The following is a 25,929-nucleotide window of genomic DNA, read 5'->3' on the forward strand; positions in this document are numbered from 1 at the left end:
GAGGCTCTTTATGTAAGTGAATATTAGTGATTTGAGTCCACAGTGAATGGAACCCACACCAACTCTGTGGAGAAGGATTCTGCCTGGTGATTTAATTTTCGCCACTTAAGTCTGCATGGAAAAGTGAATTTGAGCTTCAGGGGTCACGGAATGTCACCTCAAGCCTAAAATCGGTCACATGAGCTATCAGTGCACTTCAGAGGGCAACAGAAAAGCCAGTCGTATTAATTTAGCTTAGTTGGGATTAAAGCGATAAGAGCAGAGTGGAGTGAGATCAGCTTGACAAAGAAAAAGCACTGTGGAAGAAACAGCGAATGTTACACTTCACAGATCCAATATGTACAGTTTATATAATTACAATTTACTATAAAGTAAAATGGAACGTTTTAAATGGTGTAATTTATTCCTGTGATGGCAAAGCTGAATTTTCAGCAGCCATTTCTCCAATCTTAGGTATAATATTATGTTCCAGAAATCATAAAAAAAAAAAAAAACTAAATTTTGTTTTAAAATTAGATTTTGCATCACAAAACTTTTGGGCGCCACTTTATATATATATACATATATATATACACACATATATAATGTCCTTATAAAAACAGCCAAATATGGTGAGGAGAGTGTAACTGAACAATGACACTGCATTAGGCTGCTGTTTATGACTGACGCTCCCCTACCGCTGCTATTTGGCTTAACAGCACTGGATTCATGAGCCGCATTATGCAACCCTCTCTGCTGAAGCACACATTAATGAGTGTAACTCACCCACTGTTCCCAGAACGATGTAACCGAGGATGATGATGACAAAGATCACACAGCAAAGCACATCTGTGCAGCCTCTGCAGTGGGAATGTGAGAAAACACTTTATTCAGATTCATAATAGCATTTCAGTAAGTATATGAATAAGTAAACTAATGATACATTCTTAATCAAGTGTTGTAAAACATCTTTTATAACCATTGCAATCTCTCAGTCTATAAACAAAATAACATTATTCACTAGTGTGTTAAAACAACACATGCATCTATACACAGAGCACATATACTGTATTTGTGATTGTTTTTCTCCTGCTGACTGTAACCCCATCAGAACTGACTTGTGACCCATTTTTGACTGCCAACCTACTAGTTGAAAACAACTAAATAGCAGCTTTGCAGACAGAGAAAATGAGGCTGAGGTCACAGCAGGGGCAACACAAAAGATTAACTGATGTGCTGCATCCTCATTCACACATTATCCATCCTAAATAGTATGCAAGTAATCAAGTACTGCACAGGGTGGTTTTTGTTAACTAAATTAACAGGTTTTAATGGTAATTTAACCATTAAAACCTGTAATACACAAATGAAAATGAGAAATATTGTCTTGACAACTACCTGAAATAAAAGAGTTGAAGTACAAAAATGATCACGATGCGAAACTGAAATAAAAAGAAGAGTAAGAAGAAGAATAAAAAGACAAAAGATCAAATTTATTGAAACTAAAAATACATTTATAATGAAACTATATAAAATGAAAATACAAAAAAAAAATCTAATTCAAAACATTAATAAATACTATAATAGTATATAAATAATACTGGTAGCGCATCGTAAATTTTAATACACTAAACATAACTAAGCTAGAAATTCCCAGATAATACACTCTATTAAAATGTACCTGAATGCAAGCACAAATATACGAAAGTAGTTTTTAAAAAGAACTCGAAAGTTATGCAAGAGCAAACTTTAAACTAATGAGTTAGCTAGATAGTAACAATATGCTGCAAGGAGGTCTGACACTCCTCATACTACACATTCAAACACATACTTGCAGTGCAGAGTATATGCAATGCTAATTTAGACATAGCCATACAGTTGTTTTCAGTAGGGCAGCAAACCTCAGTTTTGTGTAGTTCTGTATGCACTAATCCAAATTTGACAAACTCGCAGCATACAGCAGCTTTGACTGGACAGCTAATGTGGATGACTGTAGAAATGAGTGACGTGTCTGATGTGTAAACTACAAACTCACAGTGTCATCTGTGACAGCGTTCCCTGAGCTATATTTTTAATTGGGCTCAACGCAGACAGGGAGTGGGTGGTTGCATTGGGCCACTTTCACACAAAGGTGCGGATTTGATGTGATATTGGGAGTCAGTGACATTTAATGCAATACAGCAGGGGTGATATTTTTGGAGATATAGTGTTAACTGAACAAGTGGAAAAGTGGCCAACTATGAATACAACCGACCTCCCATTTACAATTGATCATATAATTACTGAGCCACTAAGATAAACAACTAGGTCAGCTTTGAGACGGATTGTACCACACCTCATCACAGAAAACATAGCACAGTAAAGTACTGCATGCTGTGCTAACCCAACAAAGCTTAAGCCTTTTACATCAGTCAACCCTAATCAGCAGTAGCTGGGGCTTATAAATACAGACTAAGCAGAGAAAAACCCCATTAGAAACACACTGGGTTGCACACTGTGATTGCCACTTTATATTGAGAGCAACAAAAATACATTGAAACCCAGGGCTTGTTGGCCAGTAATAGCAGAATTAGGCTACCTCACAATTAGCTGAATCCTATTGAGTTTGAGTGTTAATGAAGCAAAGCAACTCTAGAAATGTGAGCAACAGTTATTGATTTCTCTGCTCCCGTGGGGTGAAAGCCGTGCTGTCCGCTATCACTGCTGAACTAACCACTCATCCACCAGCAGCTCTGGATCACAGTGAGAAAAAGGCCAGCGGAGCGACAGGTCCATGAATTAAGTCAATATTTTTATCAATAACAGACACATTCAAATTAGGACGAATCAAAAGACAATGCTTTGAAAGTGTGCATGTGTGTTTGTTTCTGACCTAGCTGTATTTGGGAGGCCTTATTACCACTAAATTTTGTCAGAAATAAATACACACACACACACACACATATACATATATATATATATATACATATATATATATATATATATATATATATATATATATATATATATATATATATATATATATATATATATATATATACACATATATACACACATATATATACACATCTACTATATATATATATATATATATATATATATATATATATATATAGTAGAAATTAATTGTAAAAAAAAGTTGCATTTTAGGGTTAGATGTGATGTTCGGTTGTAAGCTTAGTCTATTTTTGTTAGAACTGGCTTAATTTAAAACAATAGGAAGTTCCCTTGTAGATATGCATGCATTTGTCATGTATAAAAATGTTAGTAGCTGTTCTTATTTTCATATTTCTATTTCTTTGCCCATTGGAAAACAAATGTATAAATGTAATGTAAATTATACTTATAATTTATAATAATTAAAATAATTATACATTTTATAATTTATTTAATAATATTCATATGTATTTAAATAAATTCCAATATAAATGTATTTAAAATCTATTATTTATTATACATCTAGTTAAACACAAGTGTGTGTGTGTGTGTGTGTGTGTGTGTGTGTATGTATATATATATATATATATCATTTTTATATATCATTTTTTATATATACACTCACACACACACACACACACACACACGGAAGTAAAACAATCAAATAAAATACCAATAATAATAAAAATATATGTAAATGTGTATATCATGTGACATACGTGGCTTCAAACTAAATCCAAAAAGCATCAAAATGAAGCAAGATTTACTCTACCTATGGCGAACTGGTCCTCTGAATGTGGGGTCAAATTTGTGTGGCTCCCCTGTAATGCAAGAACAAAGTGCCAAAATCACATTTAAAAAGTGAAAAGATGCAGATTGCAAAAATTCAAGACAAATCCCCTGAAATTATTTTAATCTATTCTTGTAAGGAGCTATGCTAGGAGCAGATCCTCGTAAACTACTATGACCAGGTCAAAGAGCAAACAAACTAACTGATTTCAGAACAAGTTCAATATAAAATAATGGACAACAATGTCACCACCATGTTCATGTAAACAAAGCATTCACTCAAGTGGTCTAAACTGCCCAAACAATGCCTAAGGAGTGCATCTGAGCCATAACAAAGCACAGGCAAACAATGTACCTGCTCCAGTTCTAAACACATTGAATGATTTTGACATAAATCTCACAGTGATATTTAGATAAGTGAGATTTCTCCTCGCCAAAGTATTTACAGTAAGTTCCTACCCAGTTCTGATTTGTAGTATCCTCCTTTTGGTCTGGTCATGTTCACTGTTCTCTGAACAAAGACACTATGTGTTTATATAATGTTGCTGTGCGTGTCACTTCCTATAAGGGCTGAGGCGGTTTCTTCTTGCTGTTCTCCAATCAGTTAATCATTACACAGAGCTGTGTTTGCGAGAGGAGGTGGAAGAGATATCAGACTGGTGGGTGTTTGCGTCGCTTCCATCTGCCTCTCTCTCTCACTCAATATCCACTCATTCCTTATCCTCTTTCTCTCTCTTGCTCACTCACAGAGGAAACAGAACTGGTGTCTCGCAGCTCAGACTGGTAGCATCCACTTACACACCAGACAAAATGAGACAACAGCACGGTAGCCATCTGCTCAAAGCAGACTCAGAAAGTGCGGTTTGTAAATCACCAAACATACCCTCACTTCTCATCTCAGTGGAATTCTCCTGTTTTGCTGAGGTTTTGCAAACACAATTAATAGATAAAATCCTTACATTTAAAATGGACAGACTCACGGTCCTGACAGAACAACTAGTTTTTCTTTCTAAAAACTGCCAAATTGACTAGTTCTGTATTCAAAAGATTAAATATTTCTGTTCATTTTCCTTATAGACTCTGGTGGGAGGAGGAGACGACAGACAGAGGGTGTGGTGTCAGGCATCAGGGTAGCTTTTATTTAACAGAAAATAAAACATGAAATGTTGAAAATGTGAATAAAATGTTCAAAGGAAAAAGTGTCCAAAATGAAGAGGGGATCTGGTCCCTCATTGTGCAGAGGAATCGTGAAGGAAGGGTCCAGAGTCCAGTGGCAGCACACACTCCCCTCTCATGTCAGGGGACCGAGGGGCGGCAGCTTCGGAATCGTCACAGTGGCTTATCTTTCCCTGGCCCGCGGCACTTCAGGGGATTAATGGCCCAGCATCCTGGCATTCCATTCTGGATAGCAGGTCCCGTATGGACCCACACGCACAAGGGAAGACTCCGGTCTCTCGAGGAAAGGAGCACTCTGCTTTTAACAGCGGCGGTGACGAGGCTGCACTCACTTCAGGTGTGCCTCATCACCCACACAGACACTCCTGTCGGGAGCCTGGTGATGGGTGGTGATGATAATTGGGGAGAGGCAGCTGATCCATCACAAGACATAAACTAGTAATCATGATAACCAAGATCTGTTCTCCACCCAAGTGGGTGGGGCTTCACACTCACTGTATTCCTCATCACTAAATAAATTCAATTCAAGTTTATTTGTATAGCGCTTTTTACAATACAAATCGTTACAAAGCAACTTTACAGAAAATTAGGTTTCTACAATATTTAGTAATAGCTTATAAGTGGTGGCCGTCAGTTTGTGCACGTATGATAGGATTTGTAGAAAAATTTATACAAGTCGTAGTCAGCCAGATGATGAACATTATTAATTATTAATAATTATGATGATGCAGTCACACTTGTAGCAATATTTGTTAGTTCTGTTGTTGATTCAGGGTTAGCACCATCTGGGGTCCTCTGAGGGTCAACATCATCTCTTCTCAGGCGTTCTGGATCCAGACTGGAGCTTGTGTAAATCCTAGTTACCACGGGATGTAAACCCAATTGGCAAAACATTGAAAAAATAGAGACATCAGAAGCATAGCTGCTGTTCCAACAAAGTAAAATTAATTAGTTTAACCCAAGCTAAAGAATAAGAATGCACATTTGATCAGATACAACTATACTCACAATTTAAGATATATTATTCAAATGCTTGGCGAAAGAGATGCGTTTTTAATCTAGATTTAAACAGAGTGTGTCTGAACCCCGAACATTATCAGGAAGGCTATTCCAGAGTTTGGGAGCCAAATGTGAAGAAGCTCTACCTCCTTTAGTGGACTTTGCTATCCTAGGAACTACCAAAAGTCCAGCGTTTTGTGACCTTAGGGAACGTGATGGATTGTAGCATGGTAGAAGGCTAGTTAGGTACGCAGGAGCTAAACCATTTAGGGCCTTATAGGCAAGTAATGATAATTTGTAACTGATACGGAACTTAATAGGTAGCCAGTGCAGAGACTGTAAAATTGGGGTAATATCATATTTTTTTGACCTGGTAAAGACTCTAGCCGCTGCATTTTGGACTACCTGTAGCTTGTTTATTGAAGAAGCAGGACAACCACCTAGAAGTGCATTACAATAGTCCAGTCTAGAGGTCATGAATGCATGAACTAGCTTTTCTGCATCAGAAACAGAAAACATGTTTCGTAGCTTGGCAATGTTTCCGAAATGGAAGAATGCAGTTTTTGTTACATGGGAAATATGATTTTCAAAAGACAAGTTGCTGTCTAATATAACACCCAGATTTTTGACTGTAGAAGTAACAGTACATCCGTCTACTTGCAGATTGTAATCTACAAGATTCTGTGTAGTTTTTTTGGTCCAATAATTAATCTCTGTCTTATCCGAATTTAATTGGAGAAAATTATTGGTCATCCAATCTTTTAAATTTTTAACACACTCTGTTAGCTTAGATAATTTAGAGGTTTCATCTGGTCTCGTTGAGATATATAGCTGAGTATCATCAGCATAACAGTGGAAGCTAATTCCGTATTTTCTAATATTACCAAGGGGCAACATGTATATTGAAAATAGAAGGGGACCTAGGACGGATCCTTGTGGCACTCCATATTTTACTGATGATAAATGAACTCTGAATGACTCCCCATTCAAGTAAACAAAATGGTAGCAATCGGACAGGTGGGATCTAAACCATCTTAGAGCCTGCCCTTGAATACCTGTATAGTTTTGTAATCGATCTAAGAGTATGTCATGATCTATGGTGTCGAACGCAGCACTAAGATCAAGTAAAACTAGAAATGAGATGCAGCCTTGATCTGACGCAAGAAGCAGGTCATTTGTAATTTTAACAAGTGCAGTTTCTGTGCTATGGTGGGGCCTGAAACCTGACTGAAATTCTTCATACAGATCATTTTTGTGCAGGAAGGTGCTCAATTGAGCAGACACAGCTTTTCCTAAAATTTTAGACATAAATGGAAGATTTGAAATAGGCCTATAATTTGCCAGTTCACTAGGATCTAGTTTTGATTTCTTAATAAGAGGCTTAATAACCACCAGCTTGAATGGTTTTGGGACGTGACCTAAAGAGAACGACGAGTTAATATTGAGAAGCGGTTCTTCGGCTACAGGTAACAACTCTTTCAGTAATTTAGTGGGTACAGGACCTAATAAAGATGTTGTTGGTTTAGATACAGTGATAAGTTTATTTAGCTCTTCCTGTCCTATATTTGTAAAGCACTGCAGTTTATCTTTGGGTGCAATGAATGAAACTGAAGTATTAGACGCTGTTGAATCTACATTCGCTATTGTATTTCTAATGTTATCCATTTTATCAGTGAAGAAATTCATAAAGTCATTACTATTTAACGTTGGTGGAATATATGAATCAGGTGGCGTCTGGTAATTTGTTAATTTAGCCACTGTGCTAAATAAAAACCTTGGATTGTTTTGGTTATTTTCTATGAGTTTGTGGATATGCTCTGCCCTAGCAGTTTTTAGAGCCTGTCTATAGCTGGACATACTGTTTTTCCATGCAATTCTAAAAACTTCCAAGTTAGTTTTTCTGAGAGTGAGTATTACGGTTATACCATGGTACAGTACGTTTTTCTCTAACCTTTTTCAATTTGATGGGGGGAACAGCTTCTAATGTATTAGAGAAAATAGTGCCCATGTTGTCAGTCATTTCGTTTAATTCATGTGTATTTTTGGGTACAAATAGCAGTTGAGATAGACCAGGCAGGTTATTTGCGAATCTGTCTTTGGTGACTGGAACAATAGTTCTGCCCAGACGGTAACGCTGAGACATAGTTAATATCAGTGATATGCAGCATGCACGATACAAGGAAATGGTCTGTAATATCACATTGAGGTACGATATCTATAGCAGTAAGATCAATTCCATGCAATATAATTAAATCTAGTGTATGATTAAAACGATGAGTGGGCCTGGTGACATTTTGCTTGACTCCAAAAGAGTTTATTAGGTCAGTAAATGCAAATCCTAATGCATCATTTGTATTATCAACGTGAAGATTAAAATCTCCCATGATTAGCGCCTTATCAACTGTAACCAGAAGGTCTGAGAGGAAATCTGCAAATTCTTTTAGGAATTTTGTATACGGCCCTGGTGGTCTATACACCGTAGCCAGAGCAAGAAATACATTAGATTTCTTTTTCATGTCTGACAGTGTAACATTAAGCAGAAGTATTTCGAATGAGTTAAACCTGTATCCTGTTTTCTGGGTAACATTGAGAATATCACTATATATTGTTGCAACACCTCCGCCACGACCAGTCTGACGGGGCTCATGCTTATAACAGTAGTTTGGTGGAGTCGACTCATTTAGACCAAAATAATCATTTGGTTTTAGCCAGGTTTCAGTCAAGCAGAGTACATCAAAACTATTATCTGTGATCACTTCATTTACAATAACTGCTTTGGTTGTGAGTGATCTAATATTTATGAGCCCAAACTTTAAAGATTGTTTTTGTTCACTTACTTTACATGTTTCTGGTTTAATCACGATAAGATTTTTTCTAGATCCTACATTAAATTTATATTTTGACCTCACTATTCGGGGAACAGACACAGTCTTAATAGATTGTACAGCGCAAGTGCTTTTATAATTTAAGCGGGTGGAACAAAAGTCATCATAATAGTTATTTGAGAATTGTCTTACTAGTCACATGGAGCGAAGTGTCCTGGAGATGTTGTCAGAGAGCAGCTCCGCTCCGACTCTGCTGGGGTACAAGCCATCAGCGCGAAACAGCCTAGGACGCTCCCAGAAAAGATTCCAGTTATTAACAAATAGCAGTTTCTGTTCTTTACACCATGACAACAACCATTCATTTAAAGCAAAAAGTCTACTGAACTTTTCGTGTCCTCGTCGATACGTGGGCAGTGGTCCTGACACGACGATCGTCGCCGCGGGCGTCGTGCTGCGAACCATTTCACAGAAGCCAAACCACAGAAGCTCCTTCACATTCATACAACAACCATTTGCAAAAACATTCTGAACCCCTTGACCTTGGCTAAAGAGAATAAAGGAGGACTGCACAAAAGATTTTGAATGAGCTACAAAAAGCAGAAGTTAACTCTGTTCCTCCGTCTCTAGTATCATGATGATAAATAGCCATAAAAAATACAGGCAGGCATGAGAGGGAGGAAGAGATAGAGATCTAAGAATAAGACACTGTGGCTATGTGAAAGTGGACAAACAGGTCAGAACATCTGGAAAATGCCCCAGAGGTATTATGGGAGAAACAATATCAGCATCGCCAGCTCGGTCCCATCTGACTATTCATTTCAGAAAGCTGCTCATGAACACACTCTTTGTGGCCACTACATGCATTTGAAATACCTGTAAACTACAAAACAGCAAAGTATCACTTAATTCACTCAAAAATGAACATTTGCTCAAACGTACTCACCCATAGCCATCCAAACAAACTCATCAACATCTTGAATGGCTTTTCTGGGTGAAACCATTCTTTTAAAAAGGGATAAATAAAGCTAATTTTAGATAAAGAGCTATCATCCTCAGTAGTTATGAGAAGTGTTTGATTGGTTTAAGAAGAGAATAAATGAAACTTTCTATGAAATGACAGCTCAAGCAGAACTACCATGGAGGAACTAAAAACAGATTTATTGGTCTTATCTAAATGTGCTGAATACAAAAATAAATAAATAAAAGACTCAATTTGACTGCAGCGAGAAGAGGCCTTCTCCTTAGACACCTCTTACATTAGATCAGCCCCAGACCGCAGATCAACAACTTACCCCCACTTCTCCATCTCATTTCTAATCTATCCTACATTTAACAAACTAGAGTGATTTGTCAGTTTGCATGGCTTAATTGCATCAGCTGAACCGTAGCTAAGGAACAGCTGGTGTCAATCATTACCAGGTAAACTGAATTACCACCACGGGCACAGACTCCTCAATGACACTAATTTCAATGGCGACACCTTCTTCAATCACAAACATCCTGCCTGATTTAGCATTCTCAGTGATTAAGATTGACATATGTAATCTTTACACTTTCAGTTTACACAGTGTAAATTCATACATACACACACAAAGAAATTTATACTTTTTCTCAGCAAGGATGCATTCAACTGATCAAAAGTAATAGTAAGACGTTTTTTTGTAACATTGTAAAAGTCTTATTTCAATTAAATACTGTTCTTTTGAAAGAACAAACAGCATTTTACAGGAACAAACAGTTATTTTACATTGCATTTCACAAGATTTTGAGTTTGTGATTAAATAAAGACAGCCTTGGTGAGCATAAAAGACTCATTTCAAAAACATTAAAAAAAACTGACACTGAACATTTGGAGTCGAGTATAAATACAGTACAAATAAATATAAAATAAAATAAATAAAACAAACTTACTCCCTCATGCTATTCTGGATATTTCTCCACAGCAAGTGCTGTTGAGTTCCAGTCAAAATCCTGTGAGATCCTCTTTTTGTAATCACATTTCCCAAAACATTAACTCTGACAAGAGATTCATTCTGTTTCCCCCCTTATTTATTGCTGATATGAATGCATTAGAATGAATTGGCACAGAATGTGACTGTTATTCTTAAGAAAGCTCAAGCCAAATGTGTCAGCTTTTGGCTTCAGATATAGCAGGGTACAGTAATTCCTTCCTTGATCTGCCTCTGGAAATCTCATCTCCCTCTCTTTACCTCTTCTTCTCATCCTCTGCTTCCACTAAGGTGTTTATCGTTTTTTTTTTTTATGCACACAAGAGTTCACACACCGAGAGCAGTGCGCTGCAGGCCTTGCTGTATAACACAAGCCTCTTTCATGGTTTCTCCATAAGGAACAGCCTGGGAAGGTGTGCAGGTGCAGACATCATGGGTTTGGTCGAATGGAAAATGTGTGTGGTTACTTTTTCCTCTTCCTACCAGAAAATGGAGTTCCCACCCCATGGTATTAAGTCACAAACAAGTCCCTGACATATGCTGCATCTCAATCATGACCTCAACAGAACTGGCTCGAAAACATTTCTTTTCACTGTCAGTTTTAAATTAATTAACAAAGCTATCCGATCAATACACAAACAGATAAATAAATATCCAAATAGACAGCTGTTTTGTGCAAAGATGAAAACAGAAATCTAGAAGAAACCGATGAGTTGTTTTTTTTAGCAAATGTCATCAAATATGTAAAATTATATCACTGTATAATTTCAGCATTTGTATTTGATTTTATTACATTTTTTCAAATTAAACTAAATATAATTTATATATATATATATATATATATATATACATATACACACACATTTTTTGGACAATTTTTATATATAATAAACCTTTACATGCATTTATAATTATTTATAGATTGTATACAGTACATGTTTTATATTCCATCCATCCATCCATCTTCTACCGCTTATCCGGGGCCGGGTCGCGGGGGCAGCAGTCTAAGCAGAGAACCCCAGACTTCCCTCTCCCTAGACACTTCCTCCAGCTCTTCTGGGGGGACACCGAGGCGTTCCCAGGCCAGCCGGGAGACATAGTCTCTCCAGCGTGTCCTAGGTCTCCCCCGGGGTCTCCTCCCAGTGGGATGTGCCCGGAACACCTTCCCGGGAAGGCGTCCAGGAGGCATCCGGAACAGATGCCCGAGCCACCTCAGCTGACCCCTCTCGATGTGGAGGAGCAGCGGCTCTACTCTGAGCTCCTCCCGGGTGACTGAGCTTCTCACCCTATCTCTAAGGGATCGCCCAGCCACCCTGCGGAGAAAGCACATTTCGGCCGCCTGTATCCGGGATCTTGTCCTTTCGGTCATGACCCAAAGCTCATGACCATAGGTGAGAGTAGGAACGTAGATTGACCGGTAAATCGAGAGCTTCGCCTTGCGGCTCAGCTCTTTCTTCACCACGACAGACCGGTACATCGACCGCATTACTGCAGAAGCTGCACCGATCCGTCTGTCAATCTCCCGTTCCATCCTTCCCTCACTCGTGAACAAGACCCCAAGATACTTAAACTCCTCCACTTGAGGCAGGAACTCTCCACCAACCTGAAGTGGGCAAGCCACCCTTTTCCGACTGAGGACCATGGCCTCGGATTTGGAGGTGCTGATTCTCATCCCAGCCGCTTCACACTCGGCTGCAAACCGTCCCAGTGCATGCTGAAGGTCCTGGCCTGATGAGGCCAACACGACAACATCATCCGCAAAGAGCAGAGACGAAATCGTGTTGTCACCAAACCTGACCCCCTCCGGCCCCTGGCTGCGCCTAGAAATTCTGTCCATAAAAATCATGAACAGAACCGGCGACAAAGGGCAGCCCTGCCGGAGTCCAACACGCACCGGGAACAAGTCTGACTTACAGCTGGCAATACGAACCAAGCTCCTGCTCCGTTCGTACAGGGAGCGTACGAAGCAACTTAGCAAAGGGCCCCGGACCCCATACTCCCGGAGAACCCTCCACAGGCCGCCGCGAGGGACACAGTCGAATGCCTTCTCCAAATCCACAAAGCACATGTGGACTGGTTGGGCATACTCCCATGAACCCTCCAGCACCCTGTAGAGGGTATAGAGCTGGTCCAGTGTTCCACGGCCTGGACGAAAACCACACTGTTCCTCCTGAATCCGAGGTTCTACTATCGGCCGGATTCTCCTCTCCAGTACCCTGGCATAGACTTTCCCAGGGAGGCTGAGAAGTGTGATCCCCCTGTAGTTGGAACACACCCTCCGGTCCCCCTTCTTAAAAAGAGGGACCACCACCCCGGTCTGCCATCCCAGAGGCACCGTCCCCGACTGCCACGCGATGCTGCAGAGGCGTGTCAGCCAAGACAGCCCCACAACATCCAGAGACTTGAGGTACTCAAGGCGGATCTCATCCACCCCCGGTGCCTTGCCACCGAGGAGTTTCTTGACTACCTCGGTGACTTCAGCTTGGGTTATGGACGAGTCCACATCTGAGCCCTCAGCCTCTGCTTCCTCAATGGAAGACGTGACAGCGGGATTGAGGAGATCCTCGAAGTATTCCTTCCACCGTCCAACGACATCCCCAGTTGAGGTCAACAGCTCCCCACCTCTACTGTAAACAGCGTTGGTAGGGCACTGCTTCCCTCTCCTGAGGCGCCGGACGGTTTGCCAGAATCTCTTCGAGGCTGACCGATAGTCCTTCTCCATGGCCTCACCGAACTCCTCCCAGGCCCGGGTTTTTGCCTCCACAACCACCCGGGCTGTAGTCCGCTTGGCCTGCCGGTACCTGTCAGCTGCCTCTGGAGTCCCACAAGCCAACCAGGCCCAATAGGACTCCTTCTTCAGCTTGACGGCATCCCTTACTTCCGGTGTCCACCACCGGGTTCGGGGATTGCCGCCTCGACAGGCACCGGAAACCTTACGGCCACAGCTCCGAGCGGCCGCTTCGACAATGGAGGTGGAGAACATGGTCCACTCGGACTCAATATCTCCAGCCTCCCTCGGGATCCGGTCGAAGCTCTGCCGGAGGTGGGAGTTGAAGATCTCTCTGACAGGAGACTCGGCCAAACGTTCCCAGCAGACCCTCACAGTACGTTTGGGTCTGCCGAGTCTGTCCAGCTTCCTCCCCCGCCATCGGATCCAACTCACCACCAGGTGGTGATCGGTTGACAGCTCCGCCCCTCTCTTCACCCGAGTGTCCAAGACATACGGCCGGAGGTCGGATGAAACGACCACAAAGTCAATCATCGACCTACGGCCTAGGGTGTCCTGGTGCCACGTGTACTGATGGACACCCTTATGCTTGAACATGGTGTTCGTTATGGACAAGCTGTAACTAGCACAGAAGTCCAATAACTGAACACCGCTCGGGTTCAGATCAGGGGGGCCGTTCCTCCCAATCACGCCCCTCCAGGTGTCACTGTCGTTGCCCACGTGGGCGTTGAAGTCCCCCAGTAAAACGACGGAGTCCCCAGTCGAAGCACTTTCCAGCACCCCTCCCAGAGACTCCAAGAAGGCTGGGTACTCTGCATTGCCGTTCGGCCCGTAGGCACAAACGACAGTGAGAGACCTATCCCCGACCCGAAGGCGCAGGGAAGCGACCCTCTCGTTCACCGGGGTAAACTCCAACACATGGCAGCTGAGCTGGGGGGCTATAAGCAAACCCACACCAGCCCGCCGCCTCTCACCTTGGGCAACTCCAGAGTGGTGAAGAGTCCATCCTCTCTCGAAGAGTGTGGTACCAGAGCCCAAGCTGTGCGTAGAGGTGAGTCCGACTATCGCTAGTCGGAACCTCTCTACCTCACGCACAATCTCGGGCTCCTTCCCCGCCAGTGAGGTGACGTTCCACGTCCCTAGAGCTAGTTTCCGTGTCCAGGGATCGGGCTGTCGAGGCCCCCGCCTTCGACTGCCACCCGATTGTCTAAGCACCGGCCCCTTACGGTCCCTCCTGTAGGTGGTGAGCCCACGGGAAGGCGGCCCCACGTCGCTCCTTCGGGCTGAGCCCGGCCGGACCCCGTGGGGGGAGGCCCGGCCACCAGGCGCTCGCATCAAAACCCCTTATGAGAAGAATAAATGTTTTATATTACTTATTCAAAAAAATACACCTAAAAAGCAGCTTATTACATTTATTTATTTGCTGGTTATGATCTGTGGACACTATCAAACACATAAATCATATTCTCTTGCTGCCGCTGTACTTGGAAGTCAACAGAGACACTAAAGACTGAGTGACAGACAGCGAGACCAGCACGTAAACCGTCAGGGACCGATGGACAGACGAAGTGAAGAGAGTGAGAGACAGGCAGGAATCTCTCTGTCCCTTTAGACTTGTGTTTTGCTGACTCAAGCCAAAAAAGCTGTTAGAACTGGAATATGCTCAAATAAGAAGCTTTGAGTTTAAACTCTTTACATTCATGTGGCTGCTTCATTACTTTGTCTAAGGAGCTTGTCTTAATTTATCACCACACTGGTCATTTAAATGACACCTGTTACTTAATGACAACATAGACACATATCTGTTTCTATCGTGCTAACTTATTGTGTGATAATAGTCACTTGATTCAGAAAAATTCCACTTTACATTTATTAGAGGCATTTTTGGCACCATTATTTAACACTACAAGTACTAAAAGAGAAGGTGGAAGGTACATGGCCATTTGTTAACAAGGCAAAATGCAAAAAGTATATCAAAATCTGTCACACATTTAGACACCTTTATGTTGCTCAGGCCCTATCTCAATATATAAAACCCTGTCAGTGTCTGTTCAAATTGCATATCTCTCAAGCACACCAGGCGGACAGCACAGACATTGTCAGTGTGAGTGTGAATATGACTCCTGGATACTGTCTGAAAAGTGACTGGCATCAAGCAGTTTTTTTTTTTAGGTGGCACCAATTGCAGTCCTGGCTCATTTCACTCCCAAGGCAAAAATGTAATTAATTAACAGAGCCATCACAAAAAATACACAAACTGATTATCTAAAATAAATTAATTTTTGTCAAGCAAAAGTCAACTCACATTTATAAAATGCTTTATACATTGCAGATTATTTCACAGCAGCTTCACATTGATAAACAGGAATATGTTAATGTTGTAATATTCATCAAATTATGAAGCGACTTCAATTTCAGCTGTAAAGCAGACAATAGTGTCATTATTCAGCTCAATTTAGTTCAATGTTTTTTTCATTTTTGTTCAGTAACTGTGACTGTGTTGCAAAATTCATCAGTTATAAAATGAGTTCACAGTGACGAGATGAAACAGAACTGGAAAGCAGAAATCCAGAACCAGACAAGGGGTTGATCTATATGCACCTTTATAATATTAAATCTGTAAAATGTAAATATAATTTTATAACGCTAGCATTTTTGTGTAGTCTACTGTGTTTTCTGTATGATTATTATATAATTAATTATATTTTTATTAGTTTATTTATGAGTTTATGTACGTGTGTTGCATTATATTTTATGCAACATTGCAGGCACTATGCAACTTTGAATGTATATATTTATTTATTTATTTTTGTATCCAATAAGCAGTCTGGCTCATTTATCATCCTGAGATAAAACATGACAAAAAAGAAAGAAAGAAAAAAAAATTGAACACGATGGTTCAGTAATGTGGAACATGTACCTGTATCCTGATATAAACTATTTTCCATTTGCTATTACTCTCAAGTTGTTCTTATCCTGTATGACTTTCTATCTTCTATAGAAAAAAAAACAATTCTGAAGACTGTGGTCATTCTTTCCATGCAATCACAATGAATGGGGACTGAAGCTTTCATGGTTCAAAAAGGAAGCTTGATGATTTCACAAAATCACTTACAAGAAGTGGTCTATTTATTAACACTATATTTCAAGTGTTCTGAAACCATTCAATGGAGTGTAACAAACTGAAATTAAAGTCAAATCATAAAGCAAAAGATCTGCTGAAAGTGCGACTCAATTAGACTGACATGAATGATTTCTGCAACAACATTTTACCTACAATCAAAGACACACAAAGTTTTTTTGGAAAATGCATTCCAAATCAGCTTGAATCAAAACCAGACAAGACACTCTGTGAAAGTTATTCATACAGGGCCAGTGATGCTGTCCATTAGCTGAACCTATACAACTTCCAAGTCGTTTACAATGGCACTGGAAAAAGAGATGACACCCATTATGAGCCATTCATCCCATAGTGTGGCATTTGAGTCGAATCTGTCATTGTTAAAGTCCCAGGCGCACAGTAGAGAGCTCATTGTGAACTCTATGGTGGACTATGACATGTGCCACTGAGAGCTGCTTTATACCACAGGCAGTGGACATGAAAGAGAATCTTCTGTGTCAAACTCGTAAGAGATAAAGAGAGACTATCTGGTCCCCTAATGCACTGGCTGTCCTCTATATTAGCTCATTCCAGGCATCTTTAATGTACCTCCTGCAGCAAGCTCTGAAGCAGGAGTATAAATTGCTTTCTTTTCCTAAGGGAAGATCGTCCTGTTGGGGAACTGTTAATAAGATCCTTCCACATCTGGAGGAAGGCTTTGTAAAATTTACATCCGCATCGCTTGAGAAGGATTTGTCATTTTGTTTTTAGACAACAAAATCAACAGCCACCAAAGAAGTGTGTTTTTGTGTGTCAGGGAAAGATAACCTTGTTCAACTTCCTAAAGAACCCATGCGGCATTAAGGGAACAGTGGATGCTGTTTGTTTCTCCGGGACAGTTGTGCAACTGTGTTTGTTTGTTCCCGGCATTTTTGTGACTAATGTTTTATAAACAAATTTTTAAAATAGTTTTTGTTCTTGTTTTATTTACGTCATGGCTTGCAGACAATCGCTACGCAAAAGTTTAACGTGCTTGTGACTTTTTAGCTCCATCCACGGCATGCCTCAGAAAAAAGCATAAAGCTGTATCTTTCTTTCATAAATCTGATAAAACTAATGAATCTTCTAAGATATGAAATATGCAATACTACTCTATAGGTACTCAAGATTAACTTGAAATTGACTGTGTTATGCCCCCTTTAAATTTTAAGTGCATTTCTCACACAAAGCTATTGTACCACTTCAGAAGTCTTGGAAAATAATGTACAAGTCATGTGGATATATAAGATGACTTGTTCATTTTTTATTTCTACAAACTACATTTAACATTTTTACTGTAACCTTACATGAAATGTAAGGTTAAATCTATTACAGTTTTCCTTGTATATAGAAAGGAGACTTACTGTTAAGCAAAGTTACCATTAACTACAGTCTGTACAGTAGCATTTTTACAGTCTTTTACAGTTAAAATATTTGTTTACCGTTTTTCATCCTTTTTGAACATGGTAACTCTATGCTTTCATTATACTAAAAAGCACTGCTCTAAGGTTTAAATAACTGTATTTCAAGAAGAAAAAAAGTCATACTGGTTTGGAACAACATGAGGGTGAGTAAACGATGACAGAATTTTTGAATGAACTATCCCTTTAAGAGAAAGGGATATAATATTGGCACAGTGTTGTAGACAGATCCTAATCTCTTTAATATATTCTAGAGAGTCTAGATCACTTACTTTAATATTCCTTCTCTCTCAGCAGCAGTTCTGGATTGCATTTGAGATGCTAAATCAGACATAACAGCCGACCCAAACATAGGCCAGGACAAGCTCCACCCCCATTCAGATGCACCACTCTCCCAGACATTTGAAACCTCACAGTTACACTTCAAATGAACTGCAATGACAGACAACTTCCTTTGTAAATCATCTCAGTAAAGTACTTCCACTGCCAAGATAGCATCCAGACAAGAACAACAACAAAAACATACCAGAATCTTTTTCAAATTTGGAAAGGAATCAAATGCCAGATTGATGCGCTGACAAAAAAACACAAGCTACTTCAAAACAACCATATGCTTCCACTTCATTTCCAACAGTTTTTTTCCTTGATTTGGGTATCTCTCCACAGACTATTTCCCAATTCCAGCTGACAATAGTTGTGGTTGACAAGTGGCTCGTGGGAACTTAACAACACATGAGGCACAGGCCAAAGAGCTTGACCTTGCCCGAGTGAAACAGCTGCTCCCTGCACTATTTATTTGACAAAGAAAACTTTCTTTGACACTCGCAACAGCACTGCCATGGTGAGCCATCTAGCCTGTAAAAATAGAGATTGAGATGCACTGTATCACATGATAATAATTACAACTCTATTTAGATGGTTATGCAGAATGGCTGTGGGTGCGTAGGGCGTACCAGATGCATCCCTTTGGCAGGATTTTGTGTTATAATTAGACAGATTGCCCCTGAAAAATATTGAGAGTAGTTGTGTTAAATGGCTAGAGGGGTCTGCTCCAGCTCATAGGGGATTGTGAACGACTGGTTTCCAGAACAATCTAAAAGGTCTCTGATGACTACGGAGGAATGTGAAGTAGACTGACTACAGACTGACTGCATTCCCAATGTTTGAAAAAGTTATCAACTTTCTGTTCCAGACTTACTTAATTTTACATTTGGTTTACATTTAACTGGCTTTTAATTATCTGTACTGTACAGTGGTTCTGTATACTTGACACCTGTTGGACTGCATGCATTGAGTTTGTTTAGTAACGAGAGCCGCTGTGGTCGGATTTTTAAGGCTCATTCACACCAAGGACAATTACTAGCCTATATCAATAATAACACATTTTTTATGAATATTTATAATTCTATGAAAAATAATTCAAGCATTTAAAGCAGCAAAACAAGTGGTCATGTGATGGCAAAATGGCAGCTGTCACGAAGAAGAGTTGTATAAAACATTGTTCACACCAAAAACTATAACTATATCAATAAATATTGAATCATTGTTCTAACAATATCATTGCAATCGATCCGATAAAACATTGTCAACCAATCAGAATCTACCTACCATCCACCCTGAGCATTAAAAACATAGTTGTCGTGCTCGGTGTTAATGGATTTTAGGTCCCTTATTTCATGAGAGAGTAACACTAGAATCATTTTATTATATTTATCAAAGCTGCTCATTTGTGTCCTGTCCATTATTATGTGTGCAATCCATAATTAGCAAAACATATCGAGTGCATCTTTAAAACTATGTTTAAACTATTAAGACGCCAAAATAGAAAACAGTTATTCTAAGGTCTGTCCGCGTAGGCTGGTCATGTACTGTAACGTTAACCTTTAACTGAGGACTTTACACAAGGCAAACACAAAAAACCCCTCTCATTATGAAACAGCTTGCGCAATAATCACCATATATGATTTCTATTAGATCAATACGTGCTCATATATTGGACGCTTTACAATTAATTTATATGACGAAACAATTAAATGTTTTCCGAATTACAGACACATAACCCAAATCTGCGCCTAGTGTGCACTTAATCCAGTTTTGCAAAAACAAAGTAACTCAAATCAGGGTGAAAACACATCAGTGGAGCTATCGTTCTGCATAGAGGTGTATGAAATATTTACTGCGCGAGAAAACAGCCAAACACTTAATAATGAATCGGGCTGACACCAGCAGCACCGCTGGGTCGGTTCCCTTTGTCAGTGGTCTTACTCCAAAAACTTGATTTTACGCAATTCACAAGATGCTTACCATAGTATGAAGGGGGAATTGCACTTTTCCTTGCCATTGCACCTCCGACGAGCGGTCCTCGTGTGTGTTTTGTTTATGTGATTGCATGAAGCTGTGGACGTGAATAGTCTCTCGCGCTCATCCACATATACAACGCGAATCTGTGATTTGCTGGGCTCTGTGTTTACAGCGCCATCAGCAGTGAGATGCTGCGCATAAAGAGGGCGGTCCATTCTATGAGTGACGTCTCAAATGTCCAATCGCTGACTGCCATCAGCTCTCAAATCCAATCCAACTTCTGGGGGCGGGACATATCGTAGTACTTGTGGGAACAATAAAAAAAAATCGCACAGGAAGGCACAGGAAAACACTTCAGTGAACACGAGAACCATGGAAATCAACCAAATACGGTCTTGCCAGTGTTTTGAAATTCCATTGTGCTTCGACATAAAATTGACTGTGAGTGTTTACATACAGTATGGCCTAGTGGAGACCAGAATGATTGACGACAATAGTAAACTATTTTTATGTTAGCGAGGAAGTTTAATGCAAAATGGTATTTCAGTTTCTTTCTTACATTTTTTTCTCCCTCAAGCCAACTCACCATCACGGAATGGGGAAGTTAAGCAATTGATGTAATAAAACAGTATTAGTGTACTGTAAATAGTTACATGACATTTATAATATACTTTCCACTAATCCAAAAAGTACGTTTTTGTACAGTAAAAAAAAATACCATGCTATCGAAGTAACATACTACTAAATATAAAACATTAATAAAAACTAAATATATAGGAAAGATATATAGGAAAGTCATACGTCATTTTAACATATCACATCTTGCAAATAAAACAAAATTCAACTGAAAAGGTGAAGAAGCTGTGGAAATGCATGTTATTAATTTACTGTTACTGCCAATGTTTGCATTTCACCACCTGATGGCAGCAATGTGTTGTTCTAGATGCCAATGTGACTTGACGAACGTGCCAGTGGTCTTCGTCTTCAATCCTCATGATCTGAAACAGGTGTTAAATAAAGAATACATACAATATACATAAAAACAAATAAATTAATTAAATAAATAAAAATACTGCCTACATTTATTACAGATTTTGTATTCATTTATTATTATTATTATAATTATTATATTATTATTACTATTAGATTTATTTAAAAAAAAATACAGTTCTCATCAAAATCCAGAATCTTTGTCTCATCTCTGCAGGGGCACCAGTATGGTTTCTGGGCCTCCTGAACAGCATCTTTATTCGGGCCCCTTCCGCACGTATCCCACAGTAAAAATCGTGTTCCGGGCCCCATCTCCCTCATCAGGCCCTTGGAATCATTCTAACCTTCCCCCGTTATGGCTCCCTGCATCTCTGTCTCATGCTTAATAATGCAGAGTTCACAAGTAAAATCCAACACATGCAAATGCAATGCATTCTTCCAGAAAACTTTAGACCAGGCAATCAAAAACCTATTAAGACTGGCAGTAACTAATACGCAATAATGATTCATTCAATTTCTTGCAAAATTAGGGGGCAGCTGCAACTTCTTGGTCCTGACATGATTCAGGAACTATAATGGATATGCTCTCTCTCTCTCTCTCTCTCTCTCTATATATATATATATATATATATATATCTGTAATATACCGTAATTGAGATATTTAGTATAAACTGTCTTTTATTTTGACCTTTTATGTGTTTTTAATGGGTCAGACAGTCTGACAGGTACAATTTATAATATATGATGCATCAGGGTAAACATTTTATAGGTGAAGAGTAGTGTCCTGTCTGTTTCAAGTATCTTTTTGATGTTATTTTCTCAGATGTTTTAAGATTTTTCTCACAATTGTTCACATAGTAAATCAAGTCTCTCATTAAATTCTTTGCGCAATGGTTTTAAGTACAAATAAATCCGCTAATACATTACTATACACTAATGCCCGAGTTGGTGTATAAATTGCTGAGTGAATTGTGTTTGAGTAACGGTGGCACTGCATCTCAGATTGTTGGCTAACTTTAAGCTTCTTAGCACGAGCTGCAGTAAAATGTGTAAATACCAACAAGCTCATGCCTCTGCACTGGCATTGCATGCTCACTTGTGTTTTGATATTAAATGACTTGTGGTGGGACTCACTAGTTATTTTAACAGAAGGAATAAGATATCCCACTTGTTGTGGCTAATCAGTTAGTATACATGTTGTGCTGGGGGCTCATCTTCCTGAGTGATATTTTCATGAGGCATCAAACATCAAAAAGCAAGAACTTCTGAGCAGCAAACTCTAAGAATAAACACCAAGTGTGTTATGTTGACAGGCTTGAATAAATGGACGGAAGGTGCTTGGGATATCAGTGCCACTGCAGGCATAGCTTGCTCAGAGAAGAGCCAAATCTATAAATATCATCTTAGCAATATAATATGTCTCTTAACAAGTTATGTAATGTTTCAAGTGTTTTTGTTTTTTAAGATAAAAATAACTATGCTAAAATGCTCTATCATTGTACCGTTGGAGCAGCTTACTGTTGCTATTCCTTAAGCGAATGTGACAGGTGTTTGTGAGTGTGTTTTGCTTGCTATGACTGAATAATGTCACATGATCCTTTAGAAATCATTCTATCAATTGCTGAATATACAGTAAAAAAAAAGCATTTATTTGAAATATATTTTTTATATTATAAATGTCTTTCCAGTCACTGTTAATTGAAAAAACAATTCTGGAATAAATAAATATAATTTGCATATGCAAAAAAAGTAGTACATAAAATGAGACCCTCAGCCCTCTTGTTGTGATTCCCATTGGTTTGGAGAAGGTTTTTTATTTCTAAAATGTTCAATTGCATTAAAACTCATTGTATTCCAGGCTAGTTTCGTAACCTAAAACATTCATCCCTTTTGAACAACAGTGAGCTACTATAAAGACTAAAACAGTACCTGTGGGCAAATGAGTCAGATAAAATGACTGCTGTAATTTCATAATCCGTATAAAGTAATTTAGTAATGGGCCATCTGGAATATTCACATGTCTCTTTCATTCAGATTGATCTGAGAGCCTGATTACAAGTGAAGTAAATTTTCCCCCCAGAAGCTATTTTCAGGCGCACAGTAAAACATGGTTTGGAAAACTTAGACACATTCAAGCTTGGCTTCAAAACTTTGAATCAATTCCTCAGGTAGGACAGACACCTGCTCCATGCTTTCTGTTTATTCTGTCTAATCTTAGGATTGCTCCATGTTAGAGACACTTCAGGCACCTGCTCTGAATATATTAACATTCAGAAAGTGTGTCCCCTGCTTCTCCATGTAATCAACACTGTCTTATGAGGAGACATCTGTTCAGGGTCCCATGTAAAAGGTCAGACACTTGTTGGGTCTTGGTTGGCTCCATCTACTTCAGGATCTTAAAATAGTTTGTTCACAGATATTCATGGAGACATCCCTGAACATTTCTGACTAGCTGTTGAGTAGTGCAGTGCAGAGTCAATGAAAGGTTGCAGATTTGAATGCATGAAATCAAAGGCCATGAACTGTCTATGCTGTGCTTATTATGATAGCATCACGCAGTTCCTGCAGGTTTGTCAGCTGCACATCCATGATGCTTATCTCCTGTTCCACCACATCCCAAAGATACTCCATTGAATTGAGATCTGGTGACTGTGGAGGCCATTTGAGAACAGTGAACTCAATGTTATGTTCAATAATCCGGTTTGAGATTATTTGAGCTTTGTTTTCCTGTGGAAGTAACCATCATAAGATATGTATACTGTGGTCATAAATGGATGGACATAGTCAGTAACAATACTACGAAGGCTGTGGCGTTTACAAAATGCTCATCTGGCACTAAGAGGCCCAAAGTGTTCCAATTTTTGTGAGCCTCAGTTTCCTGGTCTTAGCTGATAAGGGAGGCGTGCTTTTCTTGTGCTGTAAACCATCTGCTTCAAAGTTTGTTTTGCTCTTCTTCATACCTCTGTTGTAACAAGTGGTCATTTGTGTTATTGTTGCCTTTCCATCAGCTTGAACTAGTTTGGATATTCTCCTCTGACCTCTGGCATCAACAAGATGTTTTCACCTAAAGAACTGGGGTGAAAATATCACTATTTTATTATTTGCTCTTTTTTGGACTATTCTCTGTAAACTCTAGAGATGATTCTGTGTGAAAATCCCAATAGATCATCTATTTATGAAATAGTACTCAGACAAACCCGTATGGTGCCAAACAGCATACCACGTCCAAAGTCACTTACATCACCTTTGTTCCACATTCTGTTGCTTGGTTTGAACTTCAGCAGATCATCTTGACCATATCTACATGCCTAAATGCACTGAGTTGCCGCCCTGTGTTTGGCTGATTAGATATTTGAGCTACACACACAATGGTTTCCATGTTTATGGGGACATTCAATAGGTGTAATGGTTTTAATGCCACCACTGTAATCTTTCTGAAAATTGATCTGTCCATCCACTGGAAGAGCAGCAGTTAGTGACTTCATCAGAGAAGAAGTACTATTTAATTCAAATAAGATTTAATTTAATGCCAAACACATCACCAACTATCTTCCTGTCTCCCCTGTCCCCCAATACACACAGATCAGAATAAAACTCAGCCTCAAGGAGTGATTTAATCATATATCCTGATGAGGCAGACAGGAGGGCAAGCAAAATCTAATTCTCATTTGTCTCCCATGACAACAAACACTGAATCAATTCCCAGATGCCTTTACTCTTTTCTAGTTTTCACACACGCTCAATGAAGGAAATTAGCGAGTTTCATCCTGGGTGCTTCAGATCATTGGCTTCTTTTGATAATTTTTTTTATTTTCACAGACAAACAACCATATACAAGTCATTGTAAAATGATTCCTAGATGAAGTAAATAATGCTGAAAAATGACCAAATACTTATTTGATTGAGTTGGATTCATGAATTTAATTCCGCATTGATTTAAACACAGATATTAATGAGAAAGTGAATTGTAAAATATCATTCTGTAACATAACTAATCTTCTTCAATCATCATGTGCACAGACGTGTAATTAATAATTCTTTGGAATATATATATATTTAACAAAACTAAAGCACACAGCAAGACATCCATAAATCATGAATGATTTCCTGTGAGAAGCTCTGCCACATTGCGTGCCATTTTTAGACGAGAAGATGGTATCTTTTACATCCCTGCCATATGCTGGTGGATTGGGATATAGGCTGTGATTTCTAAGCTGAAGTCACTTCACATTACCAGACTGTCATTCTAAGTCACCTGCGTCACCCCTCATAAACCATGAAAATAATGGTGTCAGTGACCTCTATGGCATCAAATGAAGATCCATTAAGATGCATGTGGAATATCACAGTGACAGTGCATGTGATGGACTGAGAACTGACTGTTAGATTATCAAAATAATAATTCTGTTTTGGCATTTGGCATGGTACACTTTTATAAATCACAATCATTGTTTAATATGTCAGTCACTGTGCCCCATAATAATAAAAAACTGATGGATTATAATGGTTTCTTAAGTGACATCTCACTGCGGACCGAAGGGAAATGAATGTGAGTTTGATATATTGCAACCCAGAATTTCTCATCGATTAATGCACTGTAATACATTCCTGAGGCTGAGTTTAAAAGCACATGCATCAAAAATATACATCCCTGTGATGGCTTTCTGTCTCTTTGAATACAGTTTATGAAAACTGA

At 39.3% G+C, this 25,929-nt stretch overlaps 1 protein-coding gene across 2 annotated transcripts in view; it reads right to left on the bottom strand.

The window, feature by feature from the left end:
* LOC132114729 (choline transporter-like protein 5-B) overlaps positions 1–20,446 on the bottom strand; it is a 34,876-nt gene extending 14,430 nt beyond the window's left edge. The window contains exons 1-3 of one of the 2 annotated variants that reach the window (XM_059523014.1): positions 20,247–20,445; positions 3,689–3,737; positions 766–839 (exon numbers count right to left, since the gene is read on the bottom strand). In XM_059523014.1, the coding sequence (XP_059378997.1) occupies positions 766–839; positions 3,689–3,737; positions 20,247–20,283 (160 nt within the window). In that variant the 5' untranslated portion in view covers positions 20,284–20,445. Of the gene's footprint in view, positions 1–765; positions 840–3,688; positions 3,738–20,246 lie in introns of both variants that reach the window. The other variant, XM_059523015.1, reaches the window with a different exon arrangement.
* Positions 20,447–25,929: the final 5,483 nt, after the last annotated feature.

This window comes from Carassius carassius, chromosome 34 (genome assembly GCF_963082965.1).
Source record: "Carassius carassius chromosome 34, fCarCar2.1, whole genome shotgun sequence".
NCBI lineage: Eukaryota > Metazoa > Chordata > Actinopteri > Cypriniformes > Cyprinidae > Carassius > Carassius carassius.